Source organism: Talaromyces rugulosus, chromosome II, assembly GCF_013368755.1.
Source record: "Talaromyces rugulosus chromosome II, complete sequence".
In the NCBI taxonomy this organism is placed as follows: Eukaryota; Fungi; Ascomycota; class Eurotiomycetes; order Eurotiales; family Trichocomaceae; genus Talaromyces; species Talaromyces rugulosus.
The window spans coordinates 3805398-3831411 of NC_049562.1; the positions used below are offsets into that span (position 1 = coordinate 3805398).

The following is a 26014-nucleotide window of genomic DNA, read 5'->3' on the forward strand; positions in this document are numbered from 1 at the left end:
CGGCCAGTTGCTTGGCTTGTACCGGAACCGGAAGATTTGGGAGACAGTGAGCGTTGTCGGGTCTCTGAGTGTGCACTGATCTGAGATGGTATTGACATCTTACGGCCCTCTGATGGAGATTGTAGCGCTGGTGATGGTGACGATGCCGGTTCATAAACTCGGGACTCGGAAAATCATTGGGCGTTTGCCGTAGCTCTTTCTTTTAAATGTTGTGTGTTAAAGAGGGATACCTGGAGGGTTCTCCACTATTTTCCACGGACAGGTGGTTTGAATGCCATTAAACAAAGGCAAAGCACTCTTACAACAGAAGTCTTGATAGCTCAGTACCATATTCACCTTCCAAGTTCACTTCATTGTTTGGATCACAGAAAAAGTAGTAAAGCACGGAACACAAAGTAGAACAAAGGCGATCCCATTTGTCACATACGAATATTCGAGGCCATCCTTATTTCCTACATGATGGTGGAGCTACTTACATGTAGGAGCCAAATATTGGGCGGAGTAGGCGTTTTCCCGAAAAGACCAGACCAATAATAGAAAAAGCTCCAAATAGTTAAAGTTCATTGATTCATTATTAATATTATATTTCCACGTAATCTTTATATAATTTTATGGAGGCTGATAGGTTCGAATTCTACGACCTCGCTCTGCCCGCTAGTAACTCCTATATAAGGGTTTCTATTATATAAAATATATTACGAATAACTAATTTTCAAGATTTTGCACGCTATAAAGCTATAATTACATCAATTTTGGTTGAACTTTTTGGTCTAGTGGGATAAGTGTCAAAGTGGAGCCTGTACACATTACAGGTCTTGTAAAATACGTTACTAGTTGGAGAGTAAAATTGACTAAAAAAGGTTGGCGCAACTAGTTAGGGCTTTGCACTGACATGCCGATCAACTTAGTCTTATAGTACGTACTATTAAAATATACGAGGGGGGGCCTCTACGTGATCAATTGATAGGAATAATGTAAGACTTTGTAACCACTACGCCAAAAAGGGAACCCTTGATGGGGATTTGGTAAATGGTAGTCTTCCGGTATTCTGACAAATAATCTCTATTAGTTGCTTGGATCCATGCGAGGGCATATTCTGCAGATTTATATATTTAGAACAACCGGGGCGATAAATGGTGGATAGGAATCTTTCTATCTAATGTATGCGCGGCCGGTCTTTGGTGGCTGTATGAACAAATCAATCAATCAACCTAGTAGGTTCCATACAATTTAATTAGTTTCTCAGACACCAACCAGGGCTTGGCCGCCTCACAGAAATGGTGGGTGGTTTAGTCATCTTATATAGTGACGCGCTCTGTCGGTTCACTTAGTGATGTATCGTTCCTCTTACATTATTACAGAGGCTTTGCTCTCCATCTTGCCAAAGGTACCTGATGGCACACAGCTCCATTTGTGGATAGCGATCTTCGCTGAGCAAAGACAATTTAGAGGTCATGGCGTATGTGAGGGGATTTTCGAAGGTACTAGGGTTAGATTCTATAATTACAAAACTTGAAATTTCGCGACAAATGACAGGACGTTTAGGCGCTACGTAATCATTAGTCCCGTCCGGGTGACGTTACATTCTACTCTGCTTAGTACTTACAACTTCCCGATCATGCATAAGCTGAAAGATAGCTAGCAGCTGAACAACGCAGGGTGCTGATCAAAACCATAATAACATGTAATCGTGGCATATTATGATGGTCATTTCAAAAGATACCAATTACTCTGTACACGTACAGGCTTTACTACGCCATCGGTTTTACTGTTTTGCACTAAAATACGAGGGCGCCCTTCTTATGGTTAACGTATACCGAGTGCTGGAATCGGATAGTTAAAATAATGCTACGCGAATAATAAATCTTCTGATTTGGTTCACATTAGCAGTGGCTCTCAGCATGTTAGCTGCTAACCAAAAAGCCTTCGGCTTGTTGGTCAGTCCTTATTATCCAACAGTAGCCTTAACAGATATATACGAATACGGCACTTGACTAGTCGCAGTATATCAATACCAACATATACCCCGTATCTGCTTGTTGATTGTATTGATGGCAATAGGTGCTCGTGTTATGCTCACTTAGCCCCCACTGTAGCAGTCTGTACCGAGTAGATACCTGCCTACGCATTCAAAAAAAAGTAGATCGTCCAGATGGGATCAGACATGACAGGCACCTACTTAGGTATCTATTCTCCTCCGTCGCCGTTGAATTACCACCTGCCCTACCCCCGAGTCTGTCATATCAGCAACAATGGCGCCTGAGAAAAAAGGTCCTTCGCTCAACAACTACTCAGGAAACCATGTGTCGCAAACCGGGCTTCTTGCAGCCTTGCCAGCCTCCTGGGTGCCATATGTCCAACTAGCACGATTGGTTCCGCCTGCAGGACTCTTTCTAATTTACTTCCCACACGTATTCGGCCTCCTTCATGCGGCGGTACGATTGAGAACTCCGCCTGAAGAGGTCGCAAGGGCCGCTCTCGTTCTTCTAGCCGGCTCATTCTTCGTCTCCAATGCAATCCATATCTGGAATGACCTGATTGATGCTCCGTTGGATGCAAAGGTCACTCGAACAAAAAGCCGTCCAATACCGCGGGGTGCCGTCACACCCTTTGCAGCTTTTGTCTACACTCTGACCCAGACCGCCGGCGCCGCGCTGCTGATTCCTCTACTTTCCCCGTCTACCATACAAGCCGCGCTGTACGCTCTACCCTCGATTATAGGATGGATATATTACCCATGGGCCAAGCGTCACACATACTATCCGCAATTTGTGCTTGGCTTCTGCCTCGCTTGGGGGATTGTGATGGGGGAGTTGGCTCTCGACGCGGATCCACTTCTGACAAAGTTCGACGCGAGTGTTGAGGTCAAGGAAGATAACTACGGTCGTAGGGCTGCAGTGATCTTTCTTGTCATCGGTGCTACAATGTGGACAATGATCTATGATACTATATACGCACATCAGGATATAGAGGATGATAAGCGCGAGGGCATTAAAAGTATCGCCGTTCTTTACGGCACTGCTGGTACGAAGCCTCTTCTGTGGCGACTCCTGGTTGCTCTCATCTTGTCTTTAATCGCGTGCGCTTGGTTTTCTGGTCTTGGTCTGTCCTTCTACACAATTGCGGTCGGTGGTAGCATTGGTGCCCTGGGCTCCCTGATTGCATTTGTTGACCTTGAAGATGAGGAAAGCTGCTGGTGGTGGTTTAAAAATGGCTTTTGGCTTGAGGGAGGTGCTATTGTTTTGAGCCTTTTGGCCGAATACATCGTGCAAACCCTGTAAATTGAAAAATGTTGATATGAGAGACTTTTAGATATAGTTCTTTGAGATCAAGAGATTTGCTAGGTAAGCTCCAATTACTTCTGTTGCCGGGAAGAGCCAAAGTCATAGATTTTGCATAGCGCTAGGTATGGGGTCGACAGTGTAGTTCAAAAAGTAGCCACGGCCCACAGAGGGCACTGGCGAGGGCGTTTCTGCTAAGTCAGTGCTAAAAATTTTTATTATTAAATTGACCGGAATGTATTATATTCATAATAGTTGTATTCGAGTCACGCATTTTGATTTCTATGGCGTTCCATATACATGTAGAGCCGTGGACGTAGTTGATGTACTATCCCTGGTGCCTTCACCGGACAAAAATGCCTTCTCAATACATATGTATTAATAATTTTTCTGTGCATACCTCATCATAAGCATCATCCCCAAATACCCAAATACTTTATCATCAGACCACGACAGTGGACCGGCCCAGAGGTTGTAATTCCACGTGTGGCCTAGACTCATCGTCGAATTCCTCGTAATCAGCCCGATTTATATTTTGGGGACGTTTAACATTGGAAGCCGTCTTGCTAGAAGAAGAAGGGTAATAGTTTTGATTCTCGGTTAAGCCTTGCGAAGTATCCGTACCCCTGATATGGCGGACAAGCTTAGGCAGGGCTGGAACACAGGCGCAAATCGTGACGACGTCGGATTCAATCCTGGGGGGGAAAAAAACGTCAGTTTTCTCTTGATCTGATGGAGCGAGACTTCAGGAGATCTTTACCATGTAGTTATCAGTAGGCCGAAAAATTCCCAGGTGAAATCAGCGGAGGATTCTTTTGGAAGTTGACTTGTCTTGATGATTGCGCAGACCATAGCCCTGGAGAGAGGGAGGAAAAAAAAATAGGTTAGCAGTCATCATATGAAATACGCAATACTGAACAAATTTTAAGCAGCAGCAGCACAATTTGAGGCCTACAGGATTCCCAATCCCATCACTACCGAAATCCCAATTTTGCGACTAGTCTTCATGTTCAAATTCCAGAAGACTGTGGCAGGATACAGTGCAAGAACTAGATCAGTGAAGGCCGACCACGCTTCCAAAATATCAGCTTTGTTATCTTTTGATGTTTTCAGCTTCCATGGTTGTGGATAAAACACATACAGCCTGCGAATAATGTTGTGTCCTCCAGCACAGCAGGGTTTATGCATTTCGCTCGCTCTGTCGGGTGCCAAAAGTGATCAGGCGGGTCACATTGGGCAAATACTAAAGTGAAGCTGAGAATAGAGGAAACGAATAGGACGAAGAGAAGAAAATAAAAGAAGGGAAGGCCGCGCATGCTGTATCCTATCAGCTTGCGAAGAAAAATGACAATTGATAATTTTGGTAGACAGTAAGCCACGATTCCGATGGGTTGCATAATGGCGACAAGATGAAGGATTTTCGTTACTTGCTCAGGATTAACAAAGTTTATATGTCGCCCCAGGCCATATGTAACCGCAACCGATGTTATAGAAACGCCAGTAATGTTGAGTATCTGTATCATTTTTTAAAAAAAAACCGATCAGTATCACAGAACACTCATTTCAATCCACCTTGTTGGACACTTGGTAGCTTGAAAGAAAGCCATCCAATAGTAGGGATATATCTACCGTTGCAAGAATAAGAAGAGCATCATCCCATCCGAAGGCTCGCATTAGAGCAGTTCGTGTGTACACCCGTGCTGCCACAAAGATTATTGAGAGTGACACGCCGAGCCAATTGATGGCATTAATGATCATCCCTCTGCTCACATCCTGAAGTTGTGAGGTGCCGTTTGGGGTTGCCATTATTTTGCATTTATTCGATGTGGCATATCTGCGTATTGGTACTCGTCTTTTCGCGGTGAAAATAGAGGATAAACTCTTAACATGCACCCTCAAGTGTGTGTAGGATAACCCGAGCAAAACAAGCCACTAGCCGTTGTACGTACATGTACTCTACATTAAAACTATATAGTCCCGGGGTTGTATCCAAATATAGCCCCCAATGCCAGTTAAACCTTGCTTTAAACCTACGCGGGGATCAGCCTTGTCTAGGTGCATATAGTTTGTAATTTATGCATTGTCATCATGCAGTCTTTTCTTTCAAGTTACTAGTACGTAACGACATCATACTAGTTGTTACGAATTTATGCTAACTGAAAAGGAACAAAGCCATTTAAACGTGGGCTTCTTTCCTCTTTTCTTAAGTTATTTCCTTATTTCTCATAGAAACATTTAACAGTAATTTCAAATATCCTATTTACACACTTAATTGAGCTTGGCATTTTTTAACTCTTTCTCTCTGTTTCGATAGAACGATGGCTTCGGTTACTCAGCAGGCTATTGGTGACAAGAGTGATATCCAGGCAACGGTCCAGCAAATCGTTGCGCAAGTTGCCCAATTCGAACAAGATGAGCCTGGGTCTCGTGAGAAGCTTATACAGACTGCAAGGTCTCTTATTCAATCCTTGGAAACTCCGATGGAATCTATCTTGTGGATGATCTGGAGCGAGGTGAGCCTTCAATCCAAAATCTTACACCCCCCCCTTTTTTTTTTCACAAACAGACAAGACTGCATAAACCGAAAACTTAAGAGATTTTTGTTAACCATCGTAAGAGGAACTGGGTGTAGCCGACACGATATATAGCTGCTCGTTTAGCGCTTGATTTGAAAATATTCGAGACCTTGATTGAAGACAATGCACGCCCCAAGAGTGTCGACGATCTGACAGCGCCTTCTGGGGCTTCTCCACAGCTGGTCAAACGAATATCACGGAAACTCGCAACTATGAAAATGATCAACGAGACTGGGGTAGATGAGTACGCTGCCAACGATTTTACGCATGCATTGAACATTCCGAAATACCGGGACGGTATTCGCTTTTGGTTAGCAAGTGCCTTTTTTCCACCTTGAAAACGGGGTTTAACTATATTTGATGTGGCTGATGAAAAGCAAAACAGCTTCGATAGTGCAGGCCCTTCATTCGCAAATATGCCCCAGTATTTCGCCGACACCAAATATCAAAACCCACAGAATGCAAATAACGGTCCGTTCCAGTATGCGCACCAAAATAAGTCGGCTTTCGCATGGCTTAACGAACACCCGGAAGTTTTTCAGGCGTTCCAGAGCTACATTCACGGGCAGAGAGAAGACCGCCCATCGTGGACTGACGAAGGATTTTACCCAGTCCACGAACGACTGGTCGATGGTCTTGAGCCTGAGGGAGAATCTTCCGCATTAGTTGACATTGGTGGAGGACTAGGACAAGTTCTGGTTGACTTCATTACTGTAACACCAGGTTGGAAAGGACGATTGATTTTGCAAGAGCAGGAACCTGTTTGCCAGCTTGCCAAGGCTTCGGGGATCGACCAGCGCGTTGAAGTGATGGTTCACGACTTTTTCACTGCCCAGCCTATTAAAGGAGCCCGCGCATACTACTTGCGCAATATTTTGCATGACTGGCCAGACGCGGATTGTCGGAAGATATTGGCACATATTAAGGATGTGATGAAGCCAGGATATTCCAAGATTCTTATTAATGATAGTGTTCTGGCGGATCGTGATCCTTCATGGCAGCACGCCTCGTTAGACCTGTACATGATGGCTCTGACAGCTGCTCAAGAGCGTTCGGAGCGAGAATGGTACGACCTAATCAATAGCTGCGGTCTTAAAATTGAGGGAATATGGAGTAAAGGGGAAGGAAATGAGAGTATCATTGAAGTTGTTATTTAAGATGGATGTTGTGAATACGTAAGACACAGTCTTGAATGAACTTTAGAAAGGAAAAAAGACGTATGTTATCCAGTGTTACTTTAGAGCTTTCTGTCAAAGTTCAGCAACTTATATCAGATATGTGCCTTTCTGATTTAAAGTACTATTTTAAAAAGTGGAAGTATATGTGTTTTAACATCGTGATAAAATTAACTGACGCATCCTATGTTTGGGAAAGGTATATAACTCCTTTCTTGCCTTTGATACTTGATGAACCGCGTAGAAACTTTGATTGTTAACCTGTTAGTTCTATTTGGCTCCTCAAATATAGAGAAAATAATAAATTAGTTATATAAAATAAATTCTTATACCAAAGTAAGTGTTTGTAAAAGGGAGCTTATTAAGCATGCCAAGATCCCCAAGTTTAGAGTGGATCATGGCGACCTCAGTCGTCATGACGTCTCGTATCCGGAACAACACATCCACTCACACACAACAAAACAATGAACACCATGCGAGCCAGGACGCTTCCGCTGTCCGTCTGCAGGCAATGCCTCGGACGGCCGCGGCAGCAACTTCCTGTATACCGATCTGCACGCTTCTTCTCCGGAAACCGACCATGTTCGGCAGCTTCAACCACGACGACGACCGCAGCAGGGAACAATCCGCTCCGGACGCCGTCTGCAGAGGAAATACAATCACAAAATGAGGCAATTGCGCATTTTCGACGACGCATCGCGCTCTCGGCTGCTGGTATAGCCGTGTGTGCGATTGGGTTGTATGCGACGGTGAAGATGAATGTTTTTGGACTTCCGGATGATGACGCCGCCACAACCAACAAAAACAAAGAAGGAGAAAAGAAAAAGTCAAATAACAACGGCAGTATCAAACTTGACGGACCTTCCGGATTCCCAAGCAGCCCCTCGGTGATCCGCATCCAGGGCCAAGACGGTATCGAGCAGGTCGAAACGGGCAACAGCGCTGTACCGCTATTCCCAACGACAGTGCGACTGCCCAAGACACTCAATGCGTCTACACTGGCCCCGGGTCAGGATTTACCACAAAATGCCGAAGAAGAGGAGGAATACCAGTTACTCGGATTCGGCATCCGATCCGTTTCATTCCTCGCCATTCAGGTCTACGTCGTCGGCCTATACATTGCCAAACCGGACATCGCCGCACTGCAACAAAGCCTAGTCAAGATAGGCGTGCAGCCACCCTCGGAAAACCTCGCGAAGAACGGTACCGTGTCAGCGACATCGCTGGTGTCGACGGAGCGCGAGGCACTCAAGGATCTGCTCCTAGACCCCGAGCGCGGCGAAGAGGCATGGACGTCGATCCTAAAGGAAAGCAATATCCGCACGGCAGTGCGCATTGTACCCACACGCAACACAGACTTTATGCATTTGCGAGACGCGTGGGTTCGACACATGACGAACCGCGCGCAACGCGAGGCTGCCGAGGCCAGAGAAGTCGTCAAGGCCGGGAAAATCCCAGGACCGAGTGAGTTTCAGGACGATAGCTTTGGCGAGTCGATACGCGAGTTTAAGACGCTGCTAAGCGGTGGGTCGCGCAAGGCTATTCCAAAGGGCCAGGTGTTGTTCCTGTTGCGCGATCAGCGCGGCGGACTTGATGCGCTGTTCCAGCCAGACCCACAGAATGCGATCAAGTGGATGGGTCGTATTGCTGATGAGCGAGTGAGTCGGTGTGTGTGGTTGAACTATCTTGCTGGCAAGGCGGTTGCCAGCGATGCTGCGCGGAAAAGCATCGTTAATGGGACGATGAGCATCGTTGAGCGTCCCGTGGGCACTGTCATTCAAAAGGTCATCTAATCTTTTTCTTTTCGAAAGTGTATTATAGCCTTTTTTTCCCCCCTACTCTGCAGGAAACAGATTACTACTGTATTATACAAGCCGAAAGTTTAAAAAAAAAAAAAAAAAAAAAAAAAACCAGCTCTGTAGGTAGTTTTAAACTGTATTCTCCCAACTATTTACAAAGCACCCGCATCCTTGAGCAACTGCGGCAGCTGATCCTTGATCGCCTGCAAATCCGAGTTTCCGCCAATGTGGTTTTGCTTGATAAAGACGTTGGGCACGGAGCGCTGGTTTGTGATTTCTTGGAGCGCGTCTTGGAGAGCAGCGCCGTCGTCTGTTTTCATCTCTGCATTAGCCTATATCCAACGTCGAAAGAGAGAAAGGGAATGTTGTTACCAATCTGATCCAGCTCTAGCGAGTAAAACTGCGCATCGAGGCTGCTCAGCAGCGACTTTGTCGATCTGCAGTAAGGGCAGTAGGATTTGGAGAAGACGACTGTATTTTTTTTTTATCACATCAGTTCAGCCATTCCATATAAATGTGTGTAGAGAAGAGAGAGACACGCACCAACAGCATTATCGTTGATAATCTGCTGCGCCTTATCCTTTGCAGAAGACATTGTATTTGGCGAGATGGGGCGAGCGGTAAAGCTGCCAAACAGACGCTTAAAGTATGAAATGGTGGGCGAGAGAGAATAGGATCGAAAAAGGAGTGCTTTGGGGGGGGTAAGCAGTCCTATATATACGAGAGAATAAGTCAATACAAAGCGATGATATCAGGAAGAAGAGGGGGGTACCTTTTTCTTTAAATAGCGACAAAGAGAGAGGGGTTTGGTTCTGGTCGAGTCTGGATTCCGAACGGAGAAGACTTGCGTCAGTCCGGCGGCGGATGAGTAAGATGAGTAATGCCAATGCACCTGGCCGGCTGATTACTAAGTACGATGAGGTCATACTACACTTTATATACTATACTCTATTTTATACCCCCGCGAAAAAAGTAATCGAACTGAGTATTGTATTGGATTTTCTCATGTAGCCTGCTTCTCAAACACATGCAGGGCCGACAGTACAGAGCAAGGGAATCAATCAGTCTGAAGGAACGCAAAGCCTGAAGAGCACAGACAGACAAAACACAAAAGGACTAAAAACGTAGACGCCGGGAATGAAAAAGATTTCAAAACCAAAAACAAAAAAAGATTATCCGCTAATCAGAAAAGAAGAAAGAAAGATAAAAAAAAGGCAGAGAAAAAGTACAACTCACGCAAGCAAATCTGCCTGCCTGCGTGGAACAATGGCTTGAAGAAATTGACTCTTCAAACGAATCTGGGTATTGACGAGAAGAAAAGAGAAAAGAGAAAAAGAAATGGAAGTCGGCAAGACATGTACGAAGGAAGAAAAAAAAAAAAAATACGGTCTTACATGACCACACAACAACCACACCCCTTGTCTACTTTTTCAGGCTCTTCAGGCGGCGGCGGCGGAAAGTTTGGTTGCAGTGTTTGAGATACCGAGAGGACAACCGGTGGTGCCGTTTGTAGCTTGGGCATCGTGCTATAGTTTGTACCACTTGTCCCCGGACGGCCCGGCTCGGGACTTCTCGAGGACTGCAGTGGCCAGGTAGGTGTGAACTCGTGGCTCTCCACAGGCAAGGATGGCGTAGGTTTCTCCGAGTCTGCTGGCGGAGGCGGCGGTGGCGGATCATCTGGCCGGACGGCAAGCGGTGCAAATTCGCGGTCGTATGTTGACGGGGTTTTACCTTCTCTGGCCCATTGCTCTTGTTGCATTTTCTTTGCATGCGTTGGCAAGATTTGCTGGTCAGGAGGAAGTCGAGGGTCCGGTTTATACATGGTGGCCAGCCACGGGGGGTCGCCTTCGGGACGATTGGCCGATGTCGACGGACGCGGCTCGCCAGATCGCGTTGTCGGCCGTGGTTGTTCTTTATTCGCATTGCTGCTCGAGACCGTCCGCGACTTGGTAACGCTGTTCGATGCTTTGCGGTTGTTTGGCGGCACCGAGGTCTTTCGAGCCGTCGACGTGCCCTTTGCAGGCGTCTTCCTTGTTGGAGACGCTTGTCCAAGCGGGTTACCCCGGCTACCAGGCCGGCTTGATGATGCTGCTGCTAATGAAGGTGTGGTGTCGTCCGCCGGTTGGGGCGAGGCATCTGGGGAGTCGACAACGGCAGATTCGCTGTTTCTGCGACTGTGGGAAAAGTAATTCCCATATTCGTCTCCACTGCCCACTGTGCGAGTCCGTGGGCGCTGCATATCGGAAAAGTCATAGTCGGCATCGTCTGGAGATGCACGGTGCGGGCTTGAAGCGAGCACGGGAATACGAGAGGAGCTCTTTTTGAGGCCGGGCCCTTTGAGGTCTCCCGGAGAAGAGGCTGCGGCAATTTCTTCAGGTCGACGCAGGTCCCAAGTCATCCGCTCCGATTCGATTTCGTTTTCACCATAGTCTTCCAGCGGGATAGGCGAATCCAGCTGGTTCCTCTGCCAGGAGTCTGTTTGCTCTGGCGGCGTGGCGACGGTGCCGTTCAGACTGTGCGAATCATGGCTACGGCCACGCATGCTGCTCGATTTGCTACCGGTACGCACCTGACGATGGATCCGCATGGCGGCCTGTTGCAGCTCCTCGCTCTCAATACGTGCCAGTTTGTCTCGGTGGATCCAACTGCTCTCGCCTGGGCCTGGGGCCTTGGCCGGCGCTTCGCTCTTTCGGGGGGGCTGTCCATTGCTCTGCACGTCTCCAAGTTGTTTGTTCAACGCAGGTCCTATATCCCGGCCATGAGAGTCGTGTGTATTGCTGCCCCTCCGCGAGCCAGGCTGCGACGAGTTGCGAGACCGGGGATAGCCGTTTGGGGTTCGATGGCGATAGGTGGTGGATTTGGCGTGGGTGTTGCTCGACTCGTTTGAAGCGCGTCGATCGTTATTTTGCTGGGAGACGAAGTCAGCTTTTTTTGGTACAGGGAACGATCATTCAGCTCATGAGATACAAACCTCTTGTCCCAAAGGCACGGCGTAGTCCCATGCTGCATTCCCACTGGACGGCGACGTCACAGCATCGGTGGAGGAAACTGCAGCGGCCGTGCCAGACATCCCAGCGCAGCTCCTCTTAAAAACCCAAGTTCGAGATATACAAAATATGGGATGTATTTATTTATTCAGCCCAGCGGAAACTTCATCCGTACATGACAGTCACCAAAAAAGACGAACGTGGTTGATGCTGGGTCTGGGTCGGATCCGGTCTGCCCCACTAACTAAACCCCCTGAACGCTGGCAGCCGCGGACGCTGGACAACGCACGCAATGCAATTGTGATTGAAAAAGACACTGGCTACACGCAGTCGAGATAGGTCGCCTTTGGTGGCAGGGGGGGGGAGTTGGGTGCAGAGTTGCAGAGTGCAGGCGGAGGGTTTGGAGAAGCCAACAAACGAATCGGTTCTCGTGCTTTGTTGGTAAAAAAGGCGGCGGGAGGTGGAGACAGCCGAGCCAGACTTGGTCACGATCTAGGACCAAAACAAAAACCTTGATGGTCAAAGTCAAATACTTAAAAAATAAAAAAAAGTCAAATAGTGTCTCTCGCTTGCTTGGTTTGTAGCTGGAATTCGCGTCTGCGTGGTGTGCTGACTGGTGTGCTGACCTCTGTCGGGGAGGGTTCTGAGGGAGCAGTGCTGGTCGCGGAGAGCAATCGTCGGTCACTGAGCCATCACAGGCACCGAGGCATCTGGCAAAGCTGCGGGGAATCCAATTGAATCAATTGATCTGATCTGCGTGCGAGTGAGAAGTTAGAGGTGAGTGGTAAGTGGTGTGCAGTTTGCAGGCGATGTATTGAGCAGGCGATGCGCGGTGGTCTGTGGATGCCCCCAAAACAAGAAGGAAAATAAAATAAAATAATAAACAATAAATAAACAGGAAAATCGAGAGAGAGAAACGCGTATAGAGGAGTAGCAACCGAATATTGTTACGTACTGGGCGTTGGCAACGCAAGGCACACAGCGCAAGCTGCAAGACAAGCAGCTAGCTAGCCACCGGATAGTCGGATACGTCCAGGACGAGCGAACGGAGAACCTGGGACAGAGGGAAACAAAAGAAAGGAAACGCAGGCAAAGAAACTGAAGCTGGACTCAAGAGAGAGCTGGGACGAAGCAGAGCAGCAGACGACAACGCGGTGAATCAGCGCAGCAGCGCAAAAAAGTGAGGGCAAAAAAAGAAGGAGACAGAGCAGGAGCTGCGCTGTACCGTCTTTGGCTCTAGTTCGCGAATTGACTAGTCACTACACGAGCTAAAGCACCTCAAGCACGCAGCCCGCCAGCCTGGTTGGCGCTGGTCTTGCTCTAGCCCCTGTTAGTCTCGCGCTCAGGGGACAAGACTCAAACGTTGTTGGCTCGCAAGCGCATCCTTGGGAGCTCTCGGCCCTCTGTCTGAGTCGTGGATGGGAATTATTGCCTTGCTATTGTCGTTTATAAATAATGGATCCGGTTCTACGGTGCACTAGCTACGGAGTATTCCAGATGTCGTAGACTCGTAGCTGGAAAATACTCCAGTCGGTACTCCGTGCAGGACTGATCTCCTGCCAGGATTCCCTAAACTTTAGAGGATCAATTGATGACTCTCGAATCCGACGTTGTTCTGGTGGATCCGCCCGATCGCCGCTCTAAGCTGTAGCTGGTTGATTGATTGAAATCACATATACCCTAATATAGCTCACGTAGTACGTAACTTGACTTAGTACTTAGTATAACAGTAACTAACTACTTTCTCAGTTGATTAACGGGTGTTATAGGTTTGCAATAAAGTATTCCACTAGCCTTCACCTACCTTCACGACAGATCAAGCAAGGTAAAAGGCATATCGTCAATCGGATTTTTCAGTCTCCACGGAACACTAATCTCAAAAACTCTTGGCTACCTTATCTGGCACAATGCCAGAAATATCAAATGAGCGTTGAATAAGCCAAGGTATTTGTCCCCGTTTGGTGCTTCACGGTGCATGTATCTGCATCGTCTGGCGGAAACAGACGGGTGTCTTTTAATATACCACCACATGATTCTAATGATGAAGGAAGGGAAATGTCGAAAATACGCTCTTTGTAAATAATGTCAATTGTTTCAGAAGATCTGCCCACAAATCAAACTGATAGTTAGTAATTAGATAGTTAAAGAGAAAGAAAAAAAAAACAACCACAACGCTCGGGGTCGTTGTTCAGAAAGGAGGTTTATAGTTAAGAGCATTCTTAGCTCTCTGTCTCTGGATTTTTTTTTTGAAGCGGTAGTTGTGTAGGGGCAAATATGGACCAACATGTTGGAGGTCGAAATTAATTTACAGAGGAGTAGATGGGGTCAAGGTTTCAAATATAGTCTAGATGGGGGGTTTTTTTTTTCAATGTTGCAATGACTCGCTCGTTGGTGGGTAATTTGACACTTGAATAATGTTGGATTTATATTGGGCTACGGAGCCGATGACGGATGTGCCGGGGAAGTGTGAGCAGGTACACGTAGGTTTCCTGGGTGTAGATTTTCGATTAGTAGTAGTCCTCACGGGATTTTATTAAGATCAGAGGTTATTACAATGTCTCAAAAGTAATATAGTGCAATGTTTATCTATCAAAAATACCAATGCTACAAAAACGCTTATGTGTTATGCTTTCCTCAAACATCCCGATCCACCTCGTCTATCCTATTCAACCACGACTGAGCCTCCTTGATCAGCGCGCGTCTCGCCATGCGCGCATCCTCAGAGTCGATGCCATCGGCCTTGAGAATCACCTGCGCCAGAATCGTCTCGCTGAGCCGCTTGTGCTCGTAGTCGCGAGCCTTTTGGTCGGCTGGCGGTTGTGCGATATATGACTCGCACATGGGTGCCAGTTCGCCGCGGAGATAGTGTAGTAGGGCGTCGACTTGCGCGTTCCCAGTACGTATGTTTTGGAGACTTGGTGATGGGGACGGCGGTGCAGCTGATGATGTCGTTGAGCGACCAGAGGGTGATGTCGGACGTTGGTGGTGGTGGTGGTGGGTTACTGGAGGAGGCGCCAGACCGCCACCGTCGGCTGATGAAAGATCAGCAGCAGCAGCTTCGTCACGCTTCTTCTTCTTCTTGTCCTTTTTCTTGTCGTTTTTCCGCTTATTCTTCGACGGCCGCTGTTGTTGCCCGTTGTTGCTACTACTAACCCCGCCAGCCTCACTACTCTTGTCGTCTCCATCATCATCGGACAAATCACTGGTACTCTCACCAGGCCGCACATCCGAGACAATGCACATGATTTCCGACTGCTGCTTCAGCCCTTCATCCTTGCACGCCCTGCCGTCGTCACGCAGTAGCTTGCCCTTGTACAAAATCTTGATACGCTGCAGATCCGTCGCGGCGGTCTTTTCCGCAGCGCGTCGCCGGATATCGCCAACGGTTAGGACGCCGTCGTCAATGGCGTATGCGGGGAAATGGAGAGGGTAGGTGACGCCACGGTGTTTGAGAAGCAAAATATCTGGCGCGTCTCCTCCGCTGCCGTTGTTCGCGCGCGGACGACGCTCAATGTATTGCGGTTGTTGTTGGGTATGGTGTGATGAGTGGTGATGTGTTTCATCGCCAACATCATCGCCAGTCAGATAGGAAAAATCACTGTCTCGGACATGCGGCGGCGAAGAACCGGGCTGGGCGTTGTAGGACGGGTTACGGCGCCAAAAGGCGAATGGGTCGCGCCAGCTCATGGTGACGATGACGGCGACAAGAGTCAGGAATAAAGCGGCGGCGAGAGAAGCAGTCGATAGGGTGTCGTTGCTGTTGATGCGAGCTAGAGACGACAGGCGCCGCAAGAGGTGCTGCGGGTACGAGACGACAGAGGAGGCCTCGGTCAGGGAGGACAGCGAGACGGGCGGGAGCGAGAACGACAGTAGAGTCATGAATTCTCGACCTCTCCGAGTCAGGGAGAGGCGGATTTATAAGGAAGCTGTCGGTTGATGGATGGGTGGTAGTTATGATGGCAGTGAAAAAAGACGGAGAGGGGCGGCGGGAAAAGCAGGATGGAGTTCTTTCTATTCTGGTCTTGGACCCCAGACTCAGAGCCGCAAACGCGCGGCCCACAAAAAAAGCGGACTGGATCTGACAAGTAATGGTAATAAAGATTACCACTACATGTTATTATTAAATCTTGAATTATTAAGCCGGAAATAACTCAACCTTTATGCATACGATCTACTAATTACGTACTCCGCACACACAAAGCACACAAAGCACACAAAGCGGGGAAGAATGCGGCAGATGCCTAGCCTCGACCAGAGCCTTCCGGTAGCATCCACGAGGCTCACACGGCTGCCTTGATTGAATTATTACATCTCAAATGTTGGTGGCGGATTTGGTTGGCTAATAAGTAATAAACCAGATGTCTGTACCAGCTGACTGACATGAAATGTGGCACTTTGCTCTCATGTATACAACTCCAGCCTGATTGAACAGTCTGATATCGAATGTACATTGGAAGCTGCTTTGACATCAAATGGACTCTATAGTATAAAAAAACAGTTCAAGTTACGAGTAAATTATATACGAAGAATAATCTATATAAGCAAAAGAAATAAAGTCCAACGCCTCAGTATGCTTTCGCTGATATCCTCGCTGGCAGTTACATTGTTACAAGTTACAACCGAACATGTCCATTTGTGGAGCGCCCTCCAAACAGGCCCCCAAGAACCCCATCATCATCATTATTATCTGGACGGCTGTTATTATTCGAAGCAGAGCCTCCTCCCTCGCCGGCGAGCCATCGCGGCCGGTTCAAGCCGGAAAGATCCCCTTGGAGCCATTTCGGCGTCGACGTAGTCTCGAAAGTGTTTCGCACGCGGTGCGCAAAGGACTGGAAAAACCCTTCGTCATCGACGACGTCCTCGCCGCCAACAACAGGCCTTGCGATAGTGTCAGCTGGACCAGTCGTCGCCGCCGCCGCCGCCGCGCCGCGCGATGGCCGTTCACTCGGTCGTTGGCCATGCCCTCCTCGGCGGGCAGTTGCCGTAGAATTGGATGACGTGCTTCGTCCAGCATCAACAGAACTCTGCGTCAGGCTCAAAGAGCCCAGCCCGATCAGCTCCCGTTCGATGAGAGCGCGTCCCTCGCGCCAGCCCCCGACTCCGAAACCGCCGGGATTTGCCTCGGCATCCTCTTCATCATCCACAATGGCAAAGCCAAACACTTTCTTGATTCGGCCGTATAGATTGAAAATCGTGGCGCATACCGGGAGCAGCACAAATATGGGGAAGAAGTAGTCAAACCCTTTGCCCAGCGGCGTCAGGTCAATGTACTGGCCGAGGAATCGGTAAAAGGTCGTCTCAAGGTGGATTTCGGGAGGGAAAAATGTAAGAAAGTTGTACGCAAGAGGCACAGTCAGCCGAGCCACCTGTCCGGCATACCAACAGGCGCTTTCGCCGTATGTGTTTCGACGCACCAGAGCTCGGTTTCCCCACACCTGGGCGTCATTGACGCCCTTCAAAGCCGCAGTACACATGTACAACAGCCACATGGAGGACGTGATCTGCCCAACTAGCCTCACATGGCCGGCTTCATTTGGATGCGGCACAATGGTGAGGCTGATGATGGATAGTTGCGGAGCAAACGTCTTGATGAGCTCGGACCAGACCACACAAAAGGATGCGACTGCAAAAAGCGCACCGAGAATGAGTCGAATACTCGGCAGCAGATTCACGTATATAACATATCGCATATAAGGACTGACGAGGCCGCGTTTCGATGGCGAGGCTCCGTCAGCACCGGTTAAGCCAAAGTCCAGCTTTTTCGACGCAGTCGAGTTTAGGATGGTTTGATAATCGGCGGCCGACTGGACCAGGCGATCCCACTCATCGACGAATCGGGATTTCTGGTGTCGAGCGCGCTGCAGCCTGCGGGACAAATCGGCTAGGTATCGCTCGGTGATGATGGCGGGCACAGCAGTAGATTCGGCAATGGAATGCAGCGCGGCCGGACGCGAATCGGGAAAGCTGGAGAAGTCGGCGAGTTCGTCAATCCACTCTTCAAAGTCTCGGGCCGTTCCAGTCTTGCGCTGTTGCAGCTGCGACAGTTGAGCCTCGAGTTCCTCCAGCTCGGTAATGGCGTCGGTCAGGCGATCATGGATCTTGGGGGCGCGGGTCTGGATCCGCCGCAAGGCATTGGCGTTGTTCGACTTTCGGAAGAAGGATCGCGGGATGGAAACGAGGCCGTGGCCCATGAGGTAGATGGCGAGAATCAAGCCCCACATATAAGCATAAGCCATGACGAGACCGCGGATCGACTTGAACTCCCAGCCATTTTGAATGATAATATATACGAGGCCGACAATGCCGCAGCCGAGGACGAGGAGATGGTATCGAGCATTGGAGCGTAGGGAGTAGAGCAAGCGGCCTTTGGGGTCGCGATAGCCCGAGTCGACGAATTCGCCCAGAAGCGGGAGGATAATCCTGTCACCGAATTAGGGGGGATAGTCACACAGCGAAGAAAACAGCAGCACCAACCAGGTTAGGCAAAAGATCAGCCAGTATGTAATGCGCCAGAGTACCAGAATGGCACGGTCCGGCAGCCAGACACCTTTGGGGGCGTCTCCGTCTCGGGTGCTGGATGTCAAGTCGACAGGCACCAGCAGCACGACGCTGGCGGGAAGCACCAAGGCGAGGAAGACGGGCAGGATGATGTAGCCGGGGGTGGCGCGGAGAGTCAAGAAGCGGCGCAACAGCAGCAGAGCGAGCAGGCAGATGACGAAAAAGGAAATAGAGAGGAAGATGGCCGAGCCGACCGGTGTCGGCGATGCCGCGGGCGTGGACAGCAGGCCGGACGGGATCCACGACATGGCGTTGAGTGTTGTTATCTGAGGAGATGGCGCAGGGGAAGGCAATTCGGCATCATGTTAGGCCCTCGCGAGAGGACTCGTGGGAGGACTCGTGGGAGGACTTGTGGGAGGACTTGTGGAAAGGGCCGTAGGCGTGTTTAGACGAGAGAAAGTGCGTATAGAGACGAAGCCGGATAGAGGCGGTTGTTATCGATATGTTCGGAATGTTCCTGATAGCATCACGTGATACACAGGCTAGCCGGATGCGGAAGCCGGTTTGCAGAGCGCTGATTGGGCGGTTCCAGAAGCAGTACAACCTGCTCTAGCTAATGGCAGGCAGGCCGCGGTTGCAGGGGTGGCTGCAACTGTCGATGCAGGAATACTCTAGCATAGCAGTAGCATGCTTGACTATGCAGGTAGTGTAACTTACTAGTATTCCTATTGCCGGCAGATGAGTCGCGCTGGTGGGGTCTCGCTTCAAATGTTCATATCACTTGGACTGTATGGATGCTCCCGGATGCCGCTCTGGATATTTGGCTGGGAATGTCGCTCCAAAAACAGCCTACAACAAAGCAGCATATGAAGTTGCAGACGCACGCAGCCGGCAAAATAATAATAATAATATTAAGGGTTGAAGGTGAAGGTTGGGAGTGGGACAGCCCGTTGTGGCTCCCGCGCTCTAGCGGCAGTCCAGGCACCCCCGGCCAGCGCTAAGGCAACGGCGCGACAATCATCTTCACGATCATCTGCAGTCTCTGGTACTTAGTAATTAGTGGTGTTTAGTTACTAATTCCTGATTCCTGACGCCTGCTGCGGTTTGCTGTCGTGCACGCTTTTTCTTGTTTCTTGTTTCGCCTTCGCCTTCGTTTTCGGTTTCGATTTCGTTCTTAGCCCTGCGGCCGCCGGCCGGGTCCGATCTAGCTATAACACGAGAACTATTAGTAAAAGGAACAGGGTTAACGTAATGCAATAAATGACTGTAGGAACGAATATGCAATAACTATCCAACAAAGTTCGATCGTGAAACAACCCGGCTGTCTGACTGAAGAACTCTTGCTCGCCTGGCCTTGGCAGATCTACAAACGGCCCGTGAATGAATCCGCAGGCTGATTATTGATTACCGTCTGGTTGGTTATGGAGGCCAGCGGAATGGTAAAAGATAAAAGGCACAGAAGTGGCAGGGCGCAATATCCGCATGATCATCATGGTCATCATCATCATCATCATCGTAATAATAATAGAATAAAAATAAGACCTGGTGTTAACAACAATAACGAAGGCAGAACCGCCCAGGACCCACTTGGCCGGCCGCCGGCCAACCACAGGGCGCACCGGGGCGGGCGCCCCACCCAGGCCAGCGCTGGCCCGACTCGACTCGGGCCCCAAAGCAAAGAGATATTTCTGTCTCTGTCTGTGTCTCTCGCCAGCTTCACCTCTTTCGCTCGTTCCTCTCCTCCTCTCCTCTCCTCTCTTCCTCCCCTCTCCTTCTCTCTCCTCCTCCTCCTCCTCCTCCTTCACCTCCCTCCTCGGCTGGCCGGCGACCTCCTCTTCTCTCGTTCAAGTCGCTGTCGACCAGGGTGTGCAGGTACCTCCATCTACCGTACTAACTGGGTACTCTGCCTCACGAAAGACGCGACAGGCAACCAGCCCTGCCACAACCACCACCACCACCTCCTCCTCCTCCTCCACGCTTCTCGATATTATTATTACCACCGCCCACTCTCCCTCTTCCTCCCCCAGAATTCCAAATATTCTGCCGCCCTTCGATCGTGTGTGCTGACCTTGTTCCTGCCTTCGCTAACTACTGCCGCTCCCATCGCCCAATCATTTGGCCTCCGATCATCCCTACGTCAGATTACGAAAATCCATCTTTTCATCGCCGCGATTCTAATAATACCAAAGGGACCTGGAAGGAACCCATTTCAGATTGCCAGAGAATCCCCCACCGTCCACCAGCGAATGCTGACGTCCACCGCGGCCCCGCCTGGTTTCTCAACAGTTGCCCACCCCAAGGGCTTCTGACATGAATCCAGCAAATTTCCCCAATGTGGCCGCCGCCGCCGCCATGCCCGGTCCTCCCAACCCCGGTCAGATAAGCGCCCAAAACAATCAAGTATTTAGGCACATAATCCAAGTCTTGCAGTCTCAAGGCCCATTCACCGGATGGCGCGCTGACGTGCCACCCGAAGAGCGGGCCAAGAAGGCATGGCAAATGTTTGTGCTACTATGCTTCACCCCTCAAAATCAATGGGACCCCAACGCTGATCACTTGTCTGGAACAAGGATCTCTTCTCTCCGTCTCATCCACCCCAAGGTCAACGTTCCTACCGCTATCCAGGCCGCTTTGAACTTTGAAGAAAAAGCCTTTCGGGAAGCCCATCAAAAAGTTTGCTCCCCTTCCCTCTTGGCCATCTCCAGCTACCTAACTCTGCCTTGTGCGACAGGACGATTACGAAAAGGAGTGCACCTCCAAACTACACACCATCAAGGAAACTCGCGTCCGGCAAAAGAACCTTCAAGACCAAAGCCAACTACAGAACCCTGGCGCCATGCCAGGTGCTGCAAACCCCGCCTCCGCCCAGTTCAACCCTCAAATGACTCGCCCCATGCAAACCTCTCCCATTCAGATGCCGATGCACATGGGCATGAACGATCCCACCATGATGCAGCAGCAACCTCGCCAGCAGCAGCAGGCCCTACAACATCAGAACCAGATGGGCCAGCAGCAACGCCTGATGAACGGAATGCACTTCAACGATGAGCTGGCCTCCCTCACCCAGCCCGAATACGAACATGTCTGTGGGTTGGCCGCCCAGATCTTCAACTCCCTCCCACCCGACGACGTCGAGCAGCGCCGCGCCGACCTCACTCGCAACACAAACAACGAAATAAAGCAGGCCATAATCCAAAAGTATGGCGACCTGTTCACCTATATGATCCGCGTCCAGTGTGCCAGACGTTTTCGCGCCACCAAGCGTAACCCGCAAATGATGCGCACTCAAGCCATGGACCCGAACAACCCCATGATGGGCTCCGATGCCATGCTGAACCGACAAATGGGTGGGAACATGATGGGCTTGCAGCGAAATGCCGCTCTACCGATGACCGCCCAGCAATCCGGTATGGAAACCTCAGGCTTTATGGGAAACGTCGAGAACATTCAAGGCCAACAAGCAGATGGCCTTCGCTCCCAAGAAGCAGGCCAGCTTGTCGTCCCCGCGAGTAATGCCATGGCCCAGCAGTCTTTTGCCAATCATAACGCCATGTTTCAACAACCCGGTGCAACACCGCAACAAAACGCTCAAGGAGCCGCCAATCGCCCAGGCGTTAGCCCCCAGCAGTTTTTGACTGCGCAGCAAATGCAGAACGCCCAAAATGCCCAACAGGATCTCCTCCAGCAGAATCCCCAATTCCAGGGCCAAAACCAGCCGCAGAACCTATCCCCGGCCCAGATCCAGGCTCAAGCTCAAGCCCAGGCCCGTGCTCAGGCTGCTCACAACGCCAAGATGGCCATGGCAAACCAGCAGGCTCAAAACACCCCCAAAATGAACCAAAATATCCCGAACCAGAGCCCCGCCATGCCCATGATTACTCGCCCTGTTGGCCCTAACATGTCCCCTGCACAAGCTGCCGCTCAAGGACGCCCGCCTTCAAGGGCCCCCGGCGTGGCTGGACAGCAGCAGCCAGCTAACCAGCCACAAGCAATGCGAGGCCAGATGCCTGGCGGGTTGCCACCGGCTCTCCAGGAACGATTAGCTCAAATGCCCCCGGAGAAAATGAACGCGTTCTTGTTCAACCAACGTCGCACTATGGCCAGCAACCAGGGGAAAGCAAACGGTCAGTCGATGCCGGCGCAAGCCAACGTTGCCCACCAACAGCAGCAGCAGCAGAAACAACAACAGCAACAACAACAACAACAGAACGGGCAAATCACTGACTCTGCGATGCGAAATATGCAACAACAGCTTAGCGGCATGGCTGGTGCACCACAAAACAACCCGATGCTCCAAGGACAGCAGATGACCATGCAGCAACAACAGCATCGGCAGCAGATGCTCAGACAACAACAACTCGGGCGCCCGCCAAACATGGGTGAGATGACTCCAGAACAGGTCGCTCGCATGGATCGCGTCCCTTTCCCGCCGTCAATTATCAACTATAGTGAAAATATTAATCCCGCTGTTCCAAAGACGGTGACAACGTGGGGTCAATTGAAAGAATGGGTGCTACAAAACCCCCAGGTCCTCGGACATGTGGACTTGCCAAAACTATCACAGCTTCAGCGCCTGCATCTCATGCAGACTTTGGCGGCGCACCGGGAAAATGGGCGAGTTGTTGCTGAGCAGGCTGGACAGCAAAATTGGGCAGCGCCCCAACAGCAGTTTATACCGAATCAAGGCGTCCCGGGGGCGCATCCGCAAGCCACTATGCCACATGTACCAGCTGTCACGGCTAACGATATTCAACTTGCTCGCCAGAAGCTTGGCCCACAATCTAATAGTATAGACGATGAACAGATTAGGGCTCTAATTATAAGGAATCGCCAGAGGATGCTTGTTCAACAAATCCAATCTCACAATATTTCTGCGCAAGCCTTAGCTCAAAAGCAAGGCATGCAACAACAACAACAGGCACAGGTCCAGAACCCCGCAACAAAGCAACCTACGCCTTCAATACCACCTGCAATCCCAGTCAGCCAGCCAACTTCAATGTCACCGGCAGCGCCTGCCGCAAAAATGCAAAACCAGACCCCAGCATCGACAACAGGGAGGAATGGAAAAGCTGGAGCTGGTGCGAAATCCGCGAGAAAACGCCCCGCTCCAGAAGAAGTTATTGAAGTCCAAAACCCCAAAGCTCAGCCAGCACCGCAGGCTGCTGCTGCCTTGGGCAAGCCTCCTATGGCAGCACCGACTGCCGGTGCTACCCGCCAACCATTTCCTTTTACTAAAGAGCAGATTGCATCCATGCCGCCTCAACAACGTGCTCAGATTGAAGCTCATATGAAACAGCGTCGCCCTCCGCTGGCCAGGGCTGTTGCGGAGGAAAACTGGAATAAAGCGTTGCCCGATAGTCTCAGGACTTCTTACAACGACATGGCCAGAAACTATTTTCAAGAATCTCCGAGAAAAATCTCTACCGAAGAGAGAGCGTTTATGTCTCAGCAGTTGCGTGATTCTGTGGATATGCTTTCGAGGCTTGATACACTTGTTCATTTTTTGATCAGGGCTCAGCAGGAACATGCTATCAAGTCTCTGTTTTCATGCGTTAGTCTTCTTCTTCCTTTTTATTTCCTTGTTTAATTCGGGTTTTGCTAATGGTCTTGTAGCGTGTCCAAATTATGAGACAATTCAAAAGTGCCGACTGGTCCCTCAACGACGAGTTTGACATTTCTCCCGAGACGTTGAAGAAATCGATTACAGCCGTTAGGGAAACGTTCAAAGCAATGATCCGAACAGTTCAATCGCAACAACCGAAATCCAACCCCGCGGTGCCCGGCGCGCAGTCGAATGTAGCCCCTTTGAACGCCTCAAACCTCGAGCAGCACCAGCAGCAAGAAGAAGCGAAACGAGCGAGGCGGGTGCAAAATCAAACTGTCCCGGCGGCACCGACATCTGCGCAGCCGCCATTTCCCTTGGGCGATCCTTCTCCACAAGGCGTTCCGCATGCTTATGGTCCTGGAGCAGGCTTCTCGCCCGACAATATGAAAATCCCACAATCAAAACGCCGCAAGCAAAGCCATCCCGCCACTCCTGCCACGCCTACGGCTCCTGGGGCTGCTGCTCTCCCGAAAGGCGACCCTCTCAAACAAGCAATGTTCAAATGCTCTGTTCCAGAATGCGAGTACCACAACAAAGGCTTTGCAACCCATGTCGAACTTGAGAGACACGTTGAGGAAAATCACAAGGCGAAGGAGGAGATATCTGATCCTCTTCAATATGCTTTGGATAGTTTTAACTTTGCTCTTGGCAAGCCAGTGGATGAGATGGATCTAGTGGGAACGAAAGACGAGAAAGCGGCTGGCACTGTCGGTTCCAAGCCAATATCTTTGCATACTTCGAAGAGGGACGTTAAAGCCGAGGGAGTTGCTGCAGCCACGCCACTTGGACGAGTGGTGGGTCAAGCTGATACAAAGGCCGTCTCACCGGCTTCCCAGCAACTCTTGACTCCACGGTCAAACGTCTCTAAAGCGGCAAAGGCACCGACATCCAATCAAGTATTCGTAAAGGTTGAAAAGGATGCTGCAAAGGCTATGAACCAATCTATGCCAGAGGAGAAAGTATCGACGACCGGTTGGGCGGATAGTAAGGTGTCTCTCTTTAGCATCCAGGATGCTTTTGGTCCTTCCTTGACAGAAGAAAGCCTTGGCTTCGGCGGTGATATTTTTGAGGAATTTGTCAACGCCGACATGTTTACGGGCAAGGCTGAGAACACGCCGGACTCGGTTGATAGCATTGGTCTGAATACACAAACACCAAAGGATGGGGAGATGATCAAAGACGACACGACGATTACCATCAATGATGGCGACGATGACGGCCCCCTTCCTTTGGATTGGTTCTCTCGCCCCGGACCCATGTTCAATGGGTCTGTCTACGAAGACCTTTGGGCAGACTGGGATCTACTTTCGAAAGATTCCTTGATGGGTCCTTCTGAAAATAACTTGTCATTTTCTATTCCCTAATGGGCTTCCATACTTTGGTTGAGTGGAAGCTACATTATTTTCCGAACATTTAACGGCTGTACATTACCATTACCCTTTGGGTCTTTGTGAAACCAGGGTCAGATGCATTATGTGTGATCGAAACCAGAACTATCTGCATCGTTTTTGTTTTTTGTTTTTTTCCTTTCAAATATTCCCAGTTGATTCTATGTTTTTTTTCTTTTCTTATCCCTTCTGTGATTGAAGGTAATTCTTGTGACCTTGTTCTTATATTCTCTCTTATTCCCCATTTTTTTCATGACCGATTGGCGGACAAAGGTGTTCAGATATTGGACAGGTGTTGAGCAGGCGAAAGATTGTAATACGGCTTTTTGTTTCTTTCAGTTATTTGGGATTGTGTTTTTTTCATCGTTTCATAGTAAGTATACCATTGATGCTTGTAAGGGAGGTCCTAGAAAATCCGCGCGGTTATTTATTTATTTTTTCATCGCTCAATTTGAATGTTTTTCAATTGATGGATTTGGTTAATTCATTTATGTGATCATATATTATTCACTAAGTTAAATTTGCGTTTGTAGAGACTCTCGGATATAGTTACGGGGTGGGAGAGGGCGATAGGCAGCAAGCGGGTCTTGGTGGAGCCGCGATAAGATAAGCGTGACCCAAGTCAGCTGACAACTCACATCATCGATAAGCCACCCTGTGACCCTAGTTACTCTACTCGAACGGGCAATGAACTCACGACATCGC

General features: G+C 49.6%; 7 protein-coding genes across 7 annotated transcripts; 4 read left to right on the forward strand and 3 right to left on the reverse strand.

The window, feature by feature from the left end:
• Positions 1-2252: 2252 nt before the first annotated feature.
• On the forward strand, positions 2253-3281 carry TRUGW13939_03783 (uncharacterized protein; the record flags this gene model as incomplete). Its single annotated transcript, XM_035486962.1, has 1 exon — positions 2253-3281. The coding sequence occupies one exon, from the start codon at positions 2253-2255 to the stop codon at positions 3279-3281; it is 1029 nt and encodes a 342-aa protein (XP_035342855.1).
• A 2318-nt stretch (positions 3282-5599) lies between these two features.
• TRUGW13939_03784 (uncharacterized protein) lies at positions 5600-7014 on the forward strand (the record flags this gene model as incomplete). The annotated part of the gene is made up of 3 exons (XM_035486963.1): positions 5600-5794; positions 5914-6167; positions 6243-7014. 3 exons carry the CDS (start codon positions 5600-5602, stop codon positions 7012-7014), a joined length of 1221 nt encoding a protein of 406 aa, XP_035342856.1.
• A 491-nt stretch (positions 7015-7505) lies between these two features.
• On the forward strand, positions 7506-8825 carry TRUGW13939_03785 (uncharacterized protein; the record flags this gene model as incomplete). Its single annotated transcript, XM_035486964.1, has 1 exon — positions 7506-8825. One exon carries the CDS (start codon positions 7506-7508, stop codon positions 8823-8825), a length of 1320 nt encoding a protein of 439 aa, XP_035342857.1.
• Positions 8826-8983: 158 nt separating this feature from the next.
• Positions 8984-11901, reverse strand: TRUGW13939_03786 (uncharacterized protein; the record flags this gene model as incomplete). Its single annotated transcript, XM_035486965.1, has 5 exons — positions 8984-9141; positions 9204-9302; positions 9375-9542; positions 10242-11739; positions 11803-11901. The coding sequence occupies 5 exons, from the start codon at positions 11899-11901 to the stop codon at positions 8984-8986; spliced, it is 2022 nt and encodes a 673-aa protein (XP_035342858.1).
• Positions 11902-14452: 2551 nt separating this feature from the next.
• TRUGW13939_03787 (uncharacterized protein) lies at positions 14453-15697 on the reverse strand (the record flags this gene model as incomplete). The annotated part of the gene is made up of 1 exon (XM_035486966.1): positions 14453-15697. One exon carries the CDS (start codon positions 15695-15697, stop codon positions 14453-14455), a length of 1245 nt encoding a protein of 414 aa, XP_035342859.1.
• A 734-nt stretch (positions 15698-16431) lies between these two features.
• On the reverse strand, positions 16432-18624 carry TRUGW13939_03788 (uncharacterized protein; the record flags this gene model as incomplete). The annotated part of the gene is made up of 2 exons (XM_035486967.1): positions 16432-18238; positions 18293-18624. The coding sequence occupies 2 exons, from the start codon at positions 18622-18624 to the stop codon at positions 16432-16434; spliced, it is 2139 nt and encodes a 712-aa protein (XP_035342860.1).
• Positions 18625-20626: 2002 nt separating this feature from the next.
• TRUGW13939_03789 (uncharacterized protein) lies at positions 20627-25285 on the forward strand (the record flags this gene model as incomplete). Its single annotated transcript, XM_035486968.1, has 3 exons — positions 20627-20989; positions 21048-23867; positions 23930-25285. The coding sequence occupies 3 exons, from the start codon at positions 20627-20629 to the stop codon at positions 25283-25285; spliced, it is 4539 nt and encodes a 1512-aa protein (XP_035342861.1).
• Positions 25286-26014: the final 729 nt, after the last annotated feature.